The sequence below is a fragment of the Cibotium barometz genome, chromosome 12 (genome assembly GCF_041138505.1).
Source record: "Cibotium barometz isolate CiBa-2024 chromosome 12, ASM4113850v1, whole genome shotgun sequence".
NCBI lineage: Eukaryota > Viridiplantae > Streptophyta > Polypodiopsida > Cyatheales > Cibotiaceae > Cibotium > Cibotium barometz.
The window spans coordinates 55,995,957-56,013,308 of NC_141057.1; the positions used below are offsets into that span (position 1 = coordinate 55,995,957).

General features: G+C 40.7%; 1 protein-coding gene across 2 annotated transcripts in view; it reads right to left on the reverse strand.

Annotated features, from left to right (window-relative positions):
* Positions 1-6,837: 6,837 nt before the first annotated feature.
* The window catches only part of LOC147633614 (uncharacterized), a 47,890-nt gene continuing 37,375 nt past the window's right edge, over positions 6,838-17,352 (reverse strand). The window contains exons 10-11 of one of the 2 annotated variants that reach the window (XR_015267149.1): positions 7,805-8,484; positions 6,838-7,458 (exon numbers count right to left, since the gene is read on the reverse strand). Coding sequence is in view for 1 of the 2 variants with exons in the window: in XM_086806750.1 (XP_086662876.1) it covers positions 7,876-8,484 (609 nt within the window). In the remaining variant the exon portion in view is untranslated. Of the gene's footprint in view, positions 7,459-7,717; positions 8,485-17,352 lie in introns of those variants that run through there. The other variant, XM_086806750.1, reaches the window with a different exon arrangement.

The window sequence follows — 17,352 nt, forward strand, 5'->3', positions numbered from 1 at the left end:
GGCAGATGCAGTAGATCAGTGGCTTTCTAAGTGGGAGCAATGCTTTTCTTTATGTGATATCACGGATGAGCACATCAGAATCCAGCATGCTGCATACAATTTACAGGATGTGGCTCATCATTGGTGGAGAAAGATTCAAAAGGACAAGGCAATCCCGAATGTTTGGGAGGAATTTAAAGATATGTTTATTCAAAATTTTGTGCCTCCAGATGAGCAAAGTTGAGCAGACAAGGATCGAGAGGTGCTAATGAAGATACCACAAATTTTACCAGATTTCTTACAGGTTCATAAGTTCGCCTTGGGTTTAAATGATAAACTTCGACCCCATTAGACTGCCGTGAGAAGTGTCAAAACATTATCTAGAGTTCGCTTCTCTGATTTTGCTAGTTAAGAAGAAACATGGTTCTTATCGAATGTGTATTGATTATAGAGCCTTAAATAAGCCTACTGTAAAACATCAATATTCAATGCCAAGGATCGATGATTTGATAGACGATCTAGGTGAACCTAAGGTCTTCAATAAAATAGATTTAAAAAGTGGATACCATTAGATTCGTATTAAAGTCGCAGATGTATCTAAGACTGCTTTTGGTACTCGTTTTGGTCATTATGAGTACCTTATAATGCCATTTGGCCTTACTAATACGCCAACCACATTTATGATGTCTTTAAGCCATTCATTGGTAAATTTGTGGTGGATTTTATTGATGACCTATGTAATATCTTGTTGAGGTCTATAGTGCTTTGTTGCACCATGGTTTTAAACAGAGAAGCATAACCTATGGGTGAAGCCTACTCAAGATACCCATAAGTATCAAATTGTTGTTGCTCATATGTGTCCTTTTGTTCATGAGACTCATAGCTCTCTTGTTCTTGGGTTTCTATGTCTGTAGAAGAGCAGAGTCATTGAGTATTGTTATAGTGGTGCAGTGCTTGGAGAAATCAATTGAGGTGGTAGTACTGGAGATGGATATGGCAACTATGGCAGTCTATACATACCTCTTGGTAAGGGGTTTTTAGGTAGGCACTGGGCTTGTACCTATTGAGGAGAGATTGGCGGGGTTGCTAAGGCTAATGGTTGCCTTGACGCGGGGAGAATTTGTCATGGTGTCAAAGTCCACCATGCTAGGTTTCCTTGGTAGTACAAATAATTAGATGTGTCATGATTCCAGTGGCATTGGCAATGAGCACAAAATTGTTGTTGTCTAGGCCTCAAACAACTAACACTTTGTACTTGTATGATTTCAATAGTAAATTACACACCAAACCATATCCCTACATGAAAATAGGTGTGGATGTGCTACTTGAGGAACTAGTTAGGGCTAGCCCGGCCTAAACGGTTGCCCTGAAAAATGCATTGGATTAAGATTCTTTCGTGAAAGTATGCCAACACCCTTATTCCATTAGAAGAGGTTAATTTTATTTGATATTATGTATATTCAGATAATTTATTTGATATGTATTAATTAAATGTCACTGACCTGGCATTTAATTAATACAACCTTGGAAGATGAGTTTCTCCCACCCCTTCCCTCTCCTCCTCTCTCTCCCCCCCTCTACTCGTTGAGTGAGCCCTTTGAGGCTTTTTATAGAGAATTGTGGACCTTAAATAGAAAGGATATGGATGAATGTATAAAAATAGAAATGATATGGGAGGTCATCATTTCATTGCCTTAAATAGATAGGACTTCAAATAGAAAGCATATGAGAAAAGTTTATAGAGGAATGCTTGTGCGAATTATACGAAAACTCCAATAAAGGCAAATAATTTTTCCAATCGCTATGTCGTTCTCCGACATAAGCTCTCAACATATCCTCCAAGACTTAGTTGACTCTCTCAGTTTGACCACATCAGTCCGTGGATATTCACCGCTACTCATGCAGAGTTGTGTGCCAAGTTTACTAAAAACATGTTACCAAAAATTACATGTAAATCATAGATCTCTATCTAACACAATGGATTCTCGTAAGCCATGTAATCTCAACACATTGGTAATAAATAGTTTTGCTACTTGCAGAGCTTCAACCTTGTTCGTATAGTAGGAACAAAATGTGTCATCTTAGATAATCTATCCCATTGATGCCAGGTACAATTGGATTACCTCAGAGGATACCCAGTACAGTCGAATAAAATTAGCTAGAGCTCAAAGATTATATCCGTCATGCTATGGATCGAGCGATTACGTATACTAATCCAAAAAGGATATAGCTCAATATTTTAAAGAAGGGGAGAAAGTGTTTCTACTTATTCCTCGAAAAACGGAGACGCTTCGTGCAGGTAAATCTACTAAGTTGTCACCTCGATATTGTGGGTCATGGACAATTTTGAAACAAGTCTTAATAAGCCAGTGGGGTCTCGAGCTAACATTCGTAGAGTAGGAGACAACACTTGAATTTCTCATACAACAATTAAAGCTCCTTGAACATAGATTTTTGGGGCTTTTGTCAATTATGTGCAATTGACATATAAATCAGCCCATTGGTGCTCAAAAATTTGGGGATTTTCAGCATTGCAGCCTTGTATTCGGGACAAAACATTTGCACAGGACTTTTGGCATTGTACTCCGGTGCGTTTTGGATTTTGCTTGTAGGTGCTTCTTAGACCATATTTGGTTGCACGTGTTTGCATATCTCTTAGTGAAGAGATTTCAGAAAATGGCTGGAAATACGACCAATATATTCGAGATTTTGTCCCAAGAGGACAAATTGGATGACAGTAATTACTCCCTCTGGAGTTTCATGGTTTGAAATCTTCTTGTGGCCAAAGGATTATGGGGTTATGTGTTAGGTGAAGATGTGCAGCCCTAAGAATGCAGAAACCTTAAAAACCCAGATGTGGTTCAGCCTAGCTTATTTTATTGCCAAAAAAAATAGAGAAAATATGAGAGTCATCATTTCATTGATTTTTTCAAGCATTAATCATTACATACTAAAATGAAACCTTAGAAAACACTTTTATTCTTGAAAATCTCACATAATATATTTAATAGAAATGAAAGACATTTTTTTGCCATATTTAAAAGCAGTTCAAACATATGATAATAGTGTGCTTCATATAGTAAGGTCCCTCGTATACGGAAAGGCATACGAAGAAATACTTAAGAGGGAGGCCACTAGCTAGAGACCCACAGTAGCAGCAGGAGGCGAAGAACCCCCCTTCAAGGGTAGTAGATAGAGGACAAGGGAGTTATGTAGATAGAGATTCCATGTGGACTCAGAGTATCAATCAACAATGGAGGATGGGAAGGAGGTTACCTTCCTAGCTAAGGAGGTGAAATTAGAAGGAGAGACAAGGAGCTGAGGACGGCGGGATGATCTGGGTAGAAGACCCAGATAGCTGCCTAATAATCCAATAGGAATATCAAACCTTGGTACTTACATCTTGGATAACAAAGAATGTGTTATACAGACTAGATTTGAGAATGCTAGCCTCGTCCCAAAAGCCTCGACTAGAGAAATGGGTAAGCTCTGATCAGACTGATAGCCTCGTGCTACCCTCATTTAATGTACTTGGCTTAATCTTAGTACACAAAATGGTGCATTCAGCGCTGTCAATCAAGGCGCCTCATACTCGGTTGCTACTATTAGAGCTAATACAGAGACGACTCTTAGCATGATGTATCTTTTTGCTCTGCGTACTACTACTATTTGCGTGTTGTTGTTTGTTTTTGTTTAGAAGGCTGATGGAACGTATATTGCCTTGCCAGCAAAATAACACGATGTACACATTTTTACTCAGTACTGCTACTTTTTTCCGACAGTTTAGTCTTGTTTAGATGCTGATGAAATAAAGAGTCTCCACTCCTCCCATACGTGATAGATTCTTTTACTCATTAGTGAGGCCTACGCATGCGGATGACACCACAAAAATATATTGACTATTTTTCATGCAAGTTCAACGAAAATGAAAGACACAACTTAATACATGAGATTGTTGACTCACAGGCTTGATTTTACTTAATGCATTTGACTCACAGGCTTGATTTTTTGTTGGGCGCCCCTGCCCTTCAAAATTGAAGGGTTTATGAAATGTAATTTTTTGTTGGGCACCCCTGCCCTTCAAAATTGAAGGGTTTATGAAATGTAACAAGTTTCTGATGGTGAAAGGATCGTCTCATGGAGCGGCCAGCGCTTAGTCAGTGTCATGATGAGGATGTTCAACTTCGAGTTTATGAGCATATACTTAATTGGGAGGATCCATGATTGACCTCCAAATTTCAAGGTTGTTGATGTCCTGACTCCTCCAAACACAAGAATCTTAGTAGTTAGTCCTATTCTAAGGAGTCAGAGAAAAGCACGCAAAGACATAAGAGACAGCATAGGATTGAGTAGATTAGTGGGCTGGTATTACATAGCTTCATAAATAGATGCATGGGGTAGTTACGGCCTTCAACAGACAAGTGTCCGATGACATCTCCTAGATGCATGTGCATGTGTGTGTGTGAATACACTTCTATATTCTTTACATGGGTCTGCATCTTCATTAGCTGCACAAGGATCTGGACCTTCGCAGGCTGAATCTTCACAGGAACCTGCATCTAAGAATGCATTCATTGCATTAGCTTCAAATCAGCTTGCTTTACTTGTTGCTTCATTTCAGTCACATCTGCTTGCTCGGCTTCCATTAAGGAACTGCTGCCAAAGGAAACGTAGTTGTTGAGCAAGATACAGGTGATGGTGGAGAAACAAAGATGAGATGCGCTAACACGTGTGTAATTTTTCTTTTGTGAACACGAACACATGACACAAACTGTTTAAGAGACACACGTGTTATTTTTCTTTTGTGAACACGAACCATGACACAAACTGTTTAAGAGACAGAGAGCCAACACCCACATTCCTCTGTGCTTTCTGTCTTCTTCTTTTTCCATTACATTTTGTGGGACCTCATACATACTTTTTGTTTTGAATGATTTTTTTGCCAGGTATCACCTTGGCCTCCCAACGCACAAGTCCAAGGTCAGATTCATGATTACCGACTTTAAAAATGGTTGGTTTGATTGATAGTCTAGGGTTAAAAATGTTTTGTTCAGGAAGGCAACTAGATGTGTCTCCAGGTTGTAAGATGGCATAAAGAGTGTATTTGTGTGTGTGCGTGTGTGCACACGCACGTGTGCGCACGCATTATGACCAAAAATAAATCTCTCTCTCTCTCGCTCGCTCTCTCTCTCTCTCACACACATATACACGTGGAGCCACGCATGTAAACACGGAGATTGTGTGGGGTCCATACCTTATGTGAGTATTTTTACAACATAGCTGCATGTTTCATCGCATGGAATCTAGAGAGTACGTAATGTCGATACAAACTATAAGAGTTCAGACGTTTCCAAAGTTTTTTTTGCCACCCTCTACACAGAAGTATAAAAACTAAGATACATGGCGATTATAGACTTGAGTAACTGTTCAAAAGCATTGCTAAAATGAAGGCATTTCTTATTTATTTGTTACCAAGTATTGGCTAGATTCTTCTGACATAGAGAGTGACTATCCAAAAACATGCTTGCAAAAATGAACACTTCTAATTTCTCTTTCCTAGTATTGGGTTACGAATAGTGTAAGCACACTAGTCAACGCCCACCCAGACTTCCCTTGATGTAGCTTGGAGACTCACGCGGATTAGGAAATGTATAGCACATCCACAACCCAAAGGAAATCTAGAGGTGGCATCAATTATGTGAATATTTAGTGTGGACACAATTCACCATCTAGACCCTCTAAGCATAGTCCCTCTGACTATGTTTACAAAGGAGCATCTCACCAGTGCTTGAAAACACTTCAGACGAGAGACATGAACAAACTACCCTAGACATTATTGAAATAAGAGGACAGCATTTTGGAAACTTATTTCTTATACATAAGACTATTGAACATAGCCCATAAAATCTCTTGACAAGGGTACACCCTTCATTCACTTTCTGAGTTAGTTTGTTATACCTCATCCCCATAACAGCTTCATTGCAGTAGTAGCATAGATTCTTTCAAGTTCCATTCCCAGAATTTCAGTTTTGTACTATCAATCACATATGGTCCACTAGCTTGGCAATGACAATTAAAGACTCTCTCTCCCTCCCTCTCTCTCTCTCTCTCTCTCCACCCCAGCCACTCTGCCTCCAGGTGCCACTTTAGAGAGAGCACTCTGCAGAGAGCTAGAGCACCCCAGCTGCAGCAGCAAGTACACTGCAACCCTCCATATGGTGGCTCTAGATCCTTGATTACTCCAGAGGCACATGGATGCTCCAACACACACAATGATATAGAGGGATTGAGCACTCCAGCTGCAGCAGCAAGTGAGGCCCACTACACAAAGGCAACCCTCCACACGGCAGCTCCATATCCGTGCGTACTCCAGAAGCACAAGGATGGAGAGGTTGTATGAGGTGACACACACTGACCACCCCTTCTACCCTCTTCGAACAAAGGACATGTACCCGAGAACGTCTCAACCATTTCAGGGCTCCTTTGAAATGGCTACTTCGAAACTCTGTAATATGGTCTCTCATATGATGGCCTTAACTAGGTAGCAGTTTGTTTTCCTTTTTTCCATGACTTTCTTCTCTCCCTTCTCTCTCTCTCTCTCTCTCTCCCATGACTCTCTCTCTCTCTCTCTCTCTCATACACGCACACGCACATCCCACATAGGTTATCTGTTCCAGACGAACAGCTCCATTTAAAGCACCTGGTGAGAATTTATACACAAGCACCAGCAAAATATTATACCAACCGTAGAAATACATAAAAGCAGTAAATAAACACCAGACCATGTGCTGGAAAATCATTAGTAAAACCTCTTTAAACTTGACTTTGATATGGATGGATGTACAACCTACTATGTTGTTTTGAGAAAAAAAATGAATCATGTATAAAGATGTGAATTAATCCAAGAGCAATAAGAATCTGGACAGTTCTGCTAATAATGTTTTTACTGACTGGTCGATATGCATATATATTCTCTCAAATCCTCAATCAATATACTCGATTCCAAAGAAATGAATATCAACGGACTAGATTGCAATAACTATATACAGGACTATGCATGCATCTAACTAGCATTTGAGCCAGCCTAGGTATCAAAATCTCAAATGTCAGTCTGAGGTTGAACACCACCCTTAAAAACAGCATCAATGTTACCAGTCAAAAAGTTGACCTCATGGTCAGTAGTACCAGCTCCCAAAAATGTGCTCCCAATCTTGTGAACTTAAAAGAAAGCCCAATACTGTGAATTTTTCATTGAAAATTGGGAAAAAACTTCTCCTGTTCCATTGCAGGTTCACTGTTGAAGCCTCTCCCACTGTAGGATTATAGACTCTAAACATTGCAGACATGACCCTTGGGGTCTGCATATCATGTAAAACACTAACTGCCATCATGCTGGCAGCTATTAAAATCTCTGCATTTGTAAACTCTTCCACGCTCCCTCCCTGTGCTCCAAAAAATGGAGCGAGACCAAATGATCCACTGGGCATAACAATAAAGTGTCAGCAACCCACCCCCCCTCTCTCTCTCTCTCTCTCTCTCTCTCTCTCTCTCTACGTGTGCATTTGCTAGAAGGTTGCATGCAGCCATGGGCTGATATGAAACATGTTCTAGGCAATAATGGTGCATGACACTTACACTTAGACCAGGCCCCTTACCCAGACATGCTTGTGAAACCCTATGCAGTGAAAACAAGCTGACTACGTAACCTGGAGACGTCCGAAGCGTCGTAAGACAGGTCTTTTCTTCATATATCATATCTTTGCCTTTTCTTATGGTGGAGGCCTTTCAAATAAGAAGAAATGAGAACAAAACACTGTGAGCATACCTAGTTCCTTTACAGTTCCAAGTACCAAGGAACCAAAAAGGACAATGACCCCCATCTCCAAATCTTGTTTTTCAACCCAGAATTGATTGAACACAAGAAGAAGGTACTTCAAAATCCTGCCATGCGGAGTCAACAGATCTTTCTTTCTGCTTGTCTCTCGCCTTGCGCCTGATATAATATTTAGGGCTAAACATAAATTCTGTAGTTGCCAATACAATACTGAGCGAATCATCTTCAACCATACCGAAAGCTTGGTAGCATTGAGGAGAGGCATTGTTAGCATTCAAAGACTCATCAAAAACATTGATTTCAGGGCCATCGGACAGAATTCTATCACTTGAAACCATCCGTGATCCCTCCATTACAGATCTCATTGTATCATCAACACATTCACCAAACACCGTAGCTACCTGAATCTCTTTCCCTACCTCAATTTGTACTGATGATGAGGGCAATGAAGAGGGCGGCACTAAGGAGGAGCTTTCAACCTTTTGCCCATTTTCCATACTGTCACCAGTTCGACCAGACTTTTCTAGCCATCCACCACAATTCAACCCTTGGGCGGAATCAGATAACACCACCTTATGCAGGTTCTCTTCAGTGCCTACAGTGCAGTTTGGCTCTTCCATGTCCTTGGCAAGTTCCTTCAGCCCATCTGCAATCCACCTGGAGGATTTCACCTGGCCAAAAAAAAAAAGAACTCAGCAAAACACTGCAAGAGGACACCTTCCTCAAACAAACAGCAAATGGCATAGGACTATTGAAAACTAAATAAATAAATAATCGGTCCCTAATATCATTATATGTCCAGAAGAACTCAGAGAGTTATCAGATATATGCACATTAGCAAAACCAATTTGTTTCTGTTCATACTCATAATGGATTTAAAAACTTGAACCTCTGAGAAGCCATGAGAATGATGATAGTGGTAAGGTCCTCAAAAGTGACAACAAGCTCACCCAAAAGTGGACGAGGTCATGGTGGAAACTATTAACTGCAGACTTGTGTGAGGGCTTATTTTGCCTATAGGTTGCAATTACGCAAGACAGCATCATAGCAACTTCCAAAAATCATGCAATCTTCCTTTTCAAACCAAAAAAAAAAAAGAGAGGCTTGCCAAGTTGAAAGGATCACTAGATGCAAGCCTTCAACACACACAAAACAACAGCCGGCACAATAAAATACCACTTCTATGTTCTAGACTTCTATATTATAGTGTGAGCAAAACGCTCAAAAATACAAGAATGTTTCTCCTCCAAGACAAATTGTGACCAACTGCAGATTGAGCCCGAGTTGATTAAAACGCTACACTTTCCCCAAACACTGGCTGCTCTCTGTTGATTCCTGCCTTTAACGCACACAAAAACTCTCTCCAGGCTGCTCAATGAAGAAGAAATGTTAGATAATTGATGACTTAAGTAGGGAGGGGGGCCTATTTATAGGCCCATGTCGTGGTCAACTACTTGGCTTGCTGCCAGATGTCCAAACCTGGCTGCAATATACCCAGATATCTAGCTAGCGATGGAGGGTCAAAAGCAGATAATCAACCTTTTAACTGCATAACCAAGATAATTGAAACTTAAGAGGCTTAGCAAGTCAGCAAGAATCCCATCAATCTAATGCATCGAATTCTCTCTCAAAATGAGAGCACTCAAGTATATCCATTTAAAGATCAAAAGAATATTAGCTGTGACAGCATCCATGATTTCTCTCACATGGAATCTTGGTACAAAGCTTTGACGGATGGGGAATTTTCTTGATAATGGGCCTAACATGGTTCATGCCTACCGTATGGGAAATGTGAACCATTTTTGGACCTAGACATTGCTTGGATTTAATGCATGTGAAATTTCTACGAGTTTTGGGAACACCCAAAAAATTTCAAGGATGGGTCTAACCTTGTAATGTGTAGGCATCAATATTTCACGGATAAATCCTTAGCAACCTCCACCAAGTTGCGCAAGACCAAATGTTGGAAAATGATGTGTAAAGGTCCCAAGGGTAATGAACGCCTAAACTTGGAGACCAACACCAGCCTGTTGGTTAGAGGTATTTATCACATGTCCCAAGGACTCTCTTTGCTTGCAAAAGATTGGTAAGTACACGTAGTACATCAGTAAGGCCTCAGAGGTTGCGTGTGGCTATAACCAGCCTCCTACTTTGCTCTTCAAATTGATCATTGTCTTGCTCAAAACTGTTCCATATGAGAGTTGGTAATTACCAAATAGCTCATGGAGCATAAATTGTGATTTGTATATCTTTTGAGTAGCTAATTAAACTAGAATGCTCATTTCTACTTACGGGTCACCATTGGCCAGAACGCCCAAAGTTTTCAGTCCGGTGGTCATAGACCAAATGACTGGATTTAGCACTCGGGTGGTCAAATTAACCGAAACACCAAGATGAGAGATGAGTGGTTTCGAAGGCGAAACTAGATGCTCAAATCATTTGAACAAGCCATGAACAAGTGAATCTTTACAATGAAGCCTTCTTGGAGCAACTCCTAGAATCTAGGACAATTGCTATTTTTGGTAGACTCTCTGATGGAAATTCCGTTCGCATCAAAACCTCTAGATTTTCACAAGGATCAAGAATTACTAAAGCACCTTTGTCAAATTCTTTACAACTTGGGATATTTTTAAATAAAAGGTTATGGAAGAATCACCTCTTAAATTAATACACATGGCATCTAGAATGGGACATGTGGCATCTAGAATGAGACAAGTGTCCCTACACTTGTCATTTCACCTTACACTTGTCAATTTAGCTTATCACTTGTCAATTAAAGTAACCACTTGTCATTTGGAGCTTACTCTTTCCATTCTCGAGCATTGAAGCCTGGAGCACTCCCTCTTCATTTGGATAAGACACGTCTCACCTATTGTAAAGACTCAGGCACTTTGTGCTCGTGGTTTGATTCAATAAATTCCTGCAAAGGGGAAGGGGCATGTTCCCCTCTCAATGAGATCTCGTTTCTCTTTTCTCTGAATCCTACTTTCTTTCATTATTTGTGATTGTTGATTAAGTGGGTTTGTTACAAGTAGTTCATCAATTTTGTCACTTTCACGCATCCTTGCGTTACATGGTATCAGAGCTAAGTCTTCTCTTGTGAGAACTTTACCAGGGTGACAGAATTGCGTTCACCATGTCAAGAGAAGGACAGAAGAGTATTAATCAACAATTTGGAGGTTCTCGAGTCTATTATGGCGAAAGGAGTAGCGGTTCATGAAGTAACTTCACAAAAAGCTGCCAAGCGAGAGTTCAAGCCCGGAGAAAAAAGTGTCAAGTTTGATGCTTTTTATGGTAAGAGAGATTCTCAAAAAGCTATTTGTTTCAATAGGCAATTCGATGTTGCTTTTTGTGGTGAAGATTATTCAAAAAATTCCAAGATCAAGATGGCGAGAATGCATTTGAAGGATGCTGCCTTGAATTGGTGGCTCAAGATTGTCCATGAAGAGAAAGAATGGCGAGAATGCATTTGAAGGATGCTGCCTTGAATTGGTGGCTCAAGATTGTCCATGAAGAGAAAGAACTGAATTGAAGTAGAATCAAGGAGAGAATGTTGAAACTTATATCAATACGTTTGTTGCAACCTCTCTCAAATTCACATCTCTCAATGAAATTTCAATGAAATTTCCTAAAATATGGAGATAAGGAAGTTTCTCCATGGCTTGCATCCAACACTTCAACGAGCGGTCAAGATGACAAAACCGAACAACTTGGAAGCAGCGCAAGATACAACCATAGAAGCAAAAGGATTGCATATGCCTTGGACAATTGGGAAGTCTTATAAAGAAGAGTCCCAAAAGAAGAAGGCCAAGGTGTTTTACCAAAAGAAGAGAACAACAAGAGCAGAAGCCGAAGAATGGTAGTAAACCACCTATGCCATCCAAAAGGGAGCTGATGTATCGACAGCTCGCAAAGTATATACCAAGGAAGAAAAATGCTTCAACCATGGAGAAAAAGGACATATAGCTGGACAATGCCCCAGCAAGCCAAAGAAGGAGAATCCGCCACAAAAATCATCTCAAGTGAATGCTCTCCCTGAAGAACTCTTGCAACTAGATGATACTCCTTCAGAGAAGAGAAGTTGTTTATGGCTTGGAGCAAGGTTGCCAATCAGCATGTTCTTATCCACTTCGATACTAGTGCTACTCACCATTATATCCATCCTCGGATCATTAAAGCTCTCAAACTGCCAAAGAAGAGGTTTAGCACTCTGGAAACGTCAGGTATTGTCTTTGAAGGGATGCAATCTCAGATCAACCAATCCTCGAGAAACTTAGGATTGAGATAGGGGAGTATGTAGATCATGAGAATTTTGTTATGGAAAATCTAAGCCATTGTGATGTACTCGGTATGCCTTGGCATAGGAGAGTTGATCTAGCCATTGATTGGGACCGAAGCAAGTTTAGGTTCTTTTTCAAAGGCAAGAATGTATCTTTTGATGTGTGAGTTAAAGGAAATTCTATTCCCATGATATCCCATGTACAAGTTTCCAAAGCACTGAAATCGTCTATTTCCTTGTACTTGCTTTTTGTAAACGACTCAAAAAGAAAGAGTCTAAGCCTAAACTATCCCTCTCTAGTTTAAATACAGAGAGGATTGATTTCTCAAAGAGGTATGAAGATTGTTTTGCAGATTCTTTACCAGATGAACTACCTACCACCAAAGAGGCTAGGAGGAGGAGATTATGAAGCAGGTAAATGAGTTATTGGAAAAGGGTTTGATTAGGCCTAGTTCTTCACCCTTTTGCTCTCCAGTATTGTTGGCCCAATAGAAGGATGGGTTTTGGCGCATGTGTGTGGATTATAGCTTCTGCCACTACCAATTTCCAACCAACCTTGGGAAAGTATTGCTATCGATTTCATTTTTGATTTGCCAAAATCCACCAATGGAAATGACTGGATATGGACCATCATTGACAGGTTCAACAAGCATGCCCATTTTATTCCAGTGAAGAAAACCATCAAGGTAGAGCATATAACTAAGTTGTTCATCCAGCAAATCTTTAGGCATCATGGATTGCCACAATCCACTGTGGGAGACAAAGATCCGAGAACTATTTGGAGGGCTCTCTTTGATAACATGGGTACGAAGCCGACTTTTTCTTCTTCTTATCATCCCCAGACAGATGGACAGAGTGAGATAGCAAATCTCACCATCTTGGATATGTTGAAGTATTATTGCTATGAAGCCAAAGTACAATGGGAGAAGTACCTATCATTAGTAAAATATGCTTACAATAACACAGTACACACTTCTCCAGGTAAAGCTCCATTTGAGATCATTTATGGCAAGCCACTCTTGCTAAATATATGAATCTTCTATTTTGGAATATAGATATAAGACACTCTTCCACGGAATGAAGATCAAGATCGGACACATATGCATGCACACAAAGTTCTCGTGGGAAAAAGAAAAAAGTAAAAAGAGAGGTCTCTTCTCCTAGGAAGAAGACCAAGGATTTCAAATCTGATGAGAAGACAGTCAAATTTGATAAGTTCATGGGTGAGATTGACACCAACAAAGTTTTAGCATACCTTTCTGAGTTTGCCATAACCTTTAGTGACGAGGAGTATTATGTCCAACTACCTAAAAAGACTTCAAGGCTGAGTTCACTGGACTTTGAGCGGGGTACTAGGCAGGAGTGGGATAAGCTTTCCCAAAAAGAAGGCGAATCCTTCACTTCTTACATCCTGAACTTTTGGAACGTGGTTTTACGGGTTAACCCTGTCACATCTATCTCAAAGGACAAGAACAAGGATGTCTCACCTTAGCACATAAGTGGACAACGACCCAAGAAGGATTCTAAGGACTTCAATTTTCCTTCCAAAGAGAAGCCCATGGGGAGGGACATCGTTCTAGATGTGCCTTACCTAATGAACAGGAGCGTGCCAATTTGCCATGGCACTTGTACACCTAATGGGTGTGCACCTGACAAGTACATTTGCATCTTGTCTTTCATGTTTGTAGATTGAAAGGAGTTCTGGGTGTAGGAGATAACTTAGTTTTTGACCAAGAGCTCATGACACCTGAGGATATATCTATCTATGTTTCCCACAAGCCTGTGGGCATTCTGGATCATAGGGATCGCACCCTGAAGAATTGGATTATTCTTGAGTGGTTGATTAGATGGAGGGATTGTGCTGATGAAGACAACACTTGGGAGAATGTTGCTTCACTTCGATGTCAATATCTAGATTTTGTCTCCTAATCTTTCTCTCATTAGGAGGGGGAGAATGTTATGTCACCAGCCTGGACATTTCCCAGTTTGAAAGGGGTCTGGTGGACTCCAGGATGTTTAAATATTTGGAAAGTACAAGTTTTGGGAATGGGGGATTATCCTAGAATACAAAGGACCACACTCCTAAAATTTAGGAGAGTTGCTATTTTTGGCCCGACTCCGATGGAAATTCTGTTCGTGTCATTACATCTGGAATTGAGCAGATACCAAGAGTTGGCAAAGTGCCTATTACAGAATGTCTACCAGCTGGGATATTTTTAGAGGTAAAGATTATGGAAGGACCCATCTCTTAGATTGGGACATGTGGCAAGAAAGTGGACCAAAGTGAGACAAGTGGCCTGACACTTGTTAGAAAAAGGGATCAAAGTGAGACAAGTGGCCTCACACTTGTCACTTCAGCTATTGTGTGGCTCTCCACTTGTCATCGTAACCTTCTCTTGCCATTTTAGCTCATGGGAGGCCCAAATCTATAAATTGGAGCCCTCTCTCTTCATTAATAGAGGCTCTCTTGCTACACACTAGTCTCTACCACCGTTACAGGCTACCCTAATGATGGCTACTCTCTTTCTCTCTCGCTTGAAGGCTGCCATGAAGAATACCGACTGTTGGGGACTGTTTTGGAGGCTTCCATCACGAAGAAATACTGAAGGCAAGGGTATTTAATCATTTATTATGATTTCTAGCCATTGTACTTGTTGTACCAGCATTTATACTTGCTGTACTTGCTATACCAGCCCTTGTACTGGCTGTACCAACCATTGTACTTGCTGTACCATCCATTGTACCGACTATACCAACTTTTGTACTTGTTGTACCTACTGTACCAACCATCGTACCTGCTATACCAACCGCTGTATCGGCTGTACCAACCATTGTACCTACTGTACTGGCTGAATGGAGAGTTGTACTTGTTGTACCCTTTCTATTGCATGAAGACCCGTGGTTTTTGGGGAAGAATCAGTACCCACACAGAGGTATATGGATTATATTTTTGGCTCGGCATTTCTACAGCCTATGTTCCGGCTTGGTTGCCTCGTGTTGGGCTGTGTTATGGCATTTGTATATGGATAATCCGGCATCTCCCGTGGAGACAGTAAGGCCCTCAAAGCTTGTACATGATATTATTCTCCTTGGGTAATAAAATACTCCAAGGGGGGGGTCGGCCCATTCCGGCCTCTATACGGTGTTACACGTGCAAGCTCCATTTTCAACATTTGTGGATGTTTTGTCCAGCTTTATGTTTTATGCAAAGTGATGATGGATATGTGTTAAGGTTGTGGCCATGTTTAATTGTTTTAACATGCATTGATGGTATCAACAAGTGTGTCAAAGGCCCTAGTCCCCCGGGCACCCGCCGCGAGTTACATTGGTATCAGAGCATAGGCTTTCTTGGAAGCAGAGGCTTCTTTCTATCAATAAGGAAGAGAAAAGATCTCAAGTGGGGACCACACTTACCATCATTGCTATTAAGCATGGCCAGCCACTTCAAAGCCTATGAAGCAAGAGTATGAGCAATAGACAGCTTGGTCTAAGGATTTATGAATTCACAAAATTTATCTTGGAAGTATGGAGTTGGCTTTATGTGCACACGTTTAGCACTCTTTCCATATGGATATTGTGGATTATATTATCAAGCTTACAGGCAAGCTATATGGAGATATATCTCAGGATATCTTAAGGATATGGTGATGAGATATTTCTTTTGGATTCATGACCAACCTGGCAAAGAAAAGCTAAGTATACTTTGAGTTTGCAAAGTTAGTGCTTTTGCTATGAAGTGTTTTTGATGTTCACTAACCCTTGTATAGCTATGCAAGGAGAAAGGTGTTATTGTTTGCCTTGAGATGGTTTCAAGGAAACATTGTTTATGGCTCCCTTTATTGGGATGGATTATATCTATGGAGATTTCTTTCTTCGACGAGATTTATATAGATATTGGGCTTTACAAGCAATTTCTATGGACGAATCTATCCGAGTTTATAGAGAAGAAATCTTTGGATATCTCATGGATATGATGCTTTTATGGATAAAGTCCACCTCTACTCCAAGGTGTGTGGTTAGCACAAAGTATGTGGTAAGAGTTATGGTATACAAGGATTATGGTATACAGGTCTATGGATTCTTGGACTTCTTTTCTAGGGATTTGGATCCATCCTCAGGTTTATGGATTATGTTTATGACTCCCTTTGACTGGGATGGATTATTCCTTTTGGCTCCCTTTATTTGGGATGCATTGGACTTATGAAACTCATGATTCACATACCCTGTGTGGTGTTCTCTTGTCCTACATGCTCTCTTGAAGATTGTTTCTACCATGTGAGGGTGGAACAATAGAGAGCAGATGGAAGGGAACATGGGCACTTCAAAGGATAGTGACAAGCATAACATACCCTGTGTAGTGTTCTCTTGTCCTACATGCTCTCTTGAAGATTGTTTCTACCATGTGTCGGTGGAACAATAGAGAGCAGATGGAAGGGAACATGGGCACTTGAGAGGGTAGTGTGAGTTGGTGGCCGAAATGCCTATAAACTATGTGTAGCAGAAATGCTTATGGAACACCAGGTTATCTATGCCTGCGAGTGATTGTTTTATCTTGTTACTTGAGCCCACCTCTCATCCAAGGTGTGTGGTCAGAGTACCAACACGGAGTGCAAGTGGTAAAGTGGACATGACGGGACTTATGTCTATGCCAAGGGTCATGTGGACCGATGTCTTGTTGGCAGGAGACTTATTTTGTCTCGCCCATTTACTTGGGACATGGATTATGATATCTGGACTTATGGGACTTATTTTGTCTCGCCCATTTACTTGGAACATGGATTATGATATCTGGACTTATGGGACTGTTTTGTCTCGCCCATTTACTTGGGACATGGATTATGATATCTGGACTTATGGGACTGATTTGTCTCGCCCATTTATCTTGGGACATGATTTGATATCTGGACTTATGGGACTGTTTTGTCTCGCCCATTTATTTGGGACATGGATTATGATGTCTGGACTTATGGGACTGATTTGTCTCGCCCATTTATCTTGGGACATGATTATGATATCTGGACTTATGGGACTGTTTTTGTCTCACCCATTTATCTTGGGACATGATTTTGATATTGGTATTATGGAGACTTATTAAGTCTCGCCCATTTCTTTGGGACATGGATTCTTCAGTTATATTGGATTTTTGAGACTGTCTCGTCTCGCCCAATCGATGGGACATGATTATATCTTGAATATATGGCTTGAAGCTTAAAGTTGGTTTAAGAAGTTGGGGAGGATGTCACCAGCCTAGACATTTCCC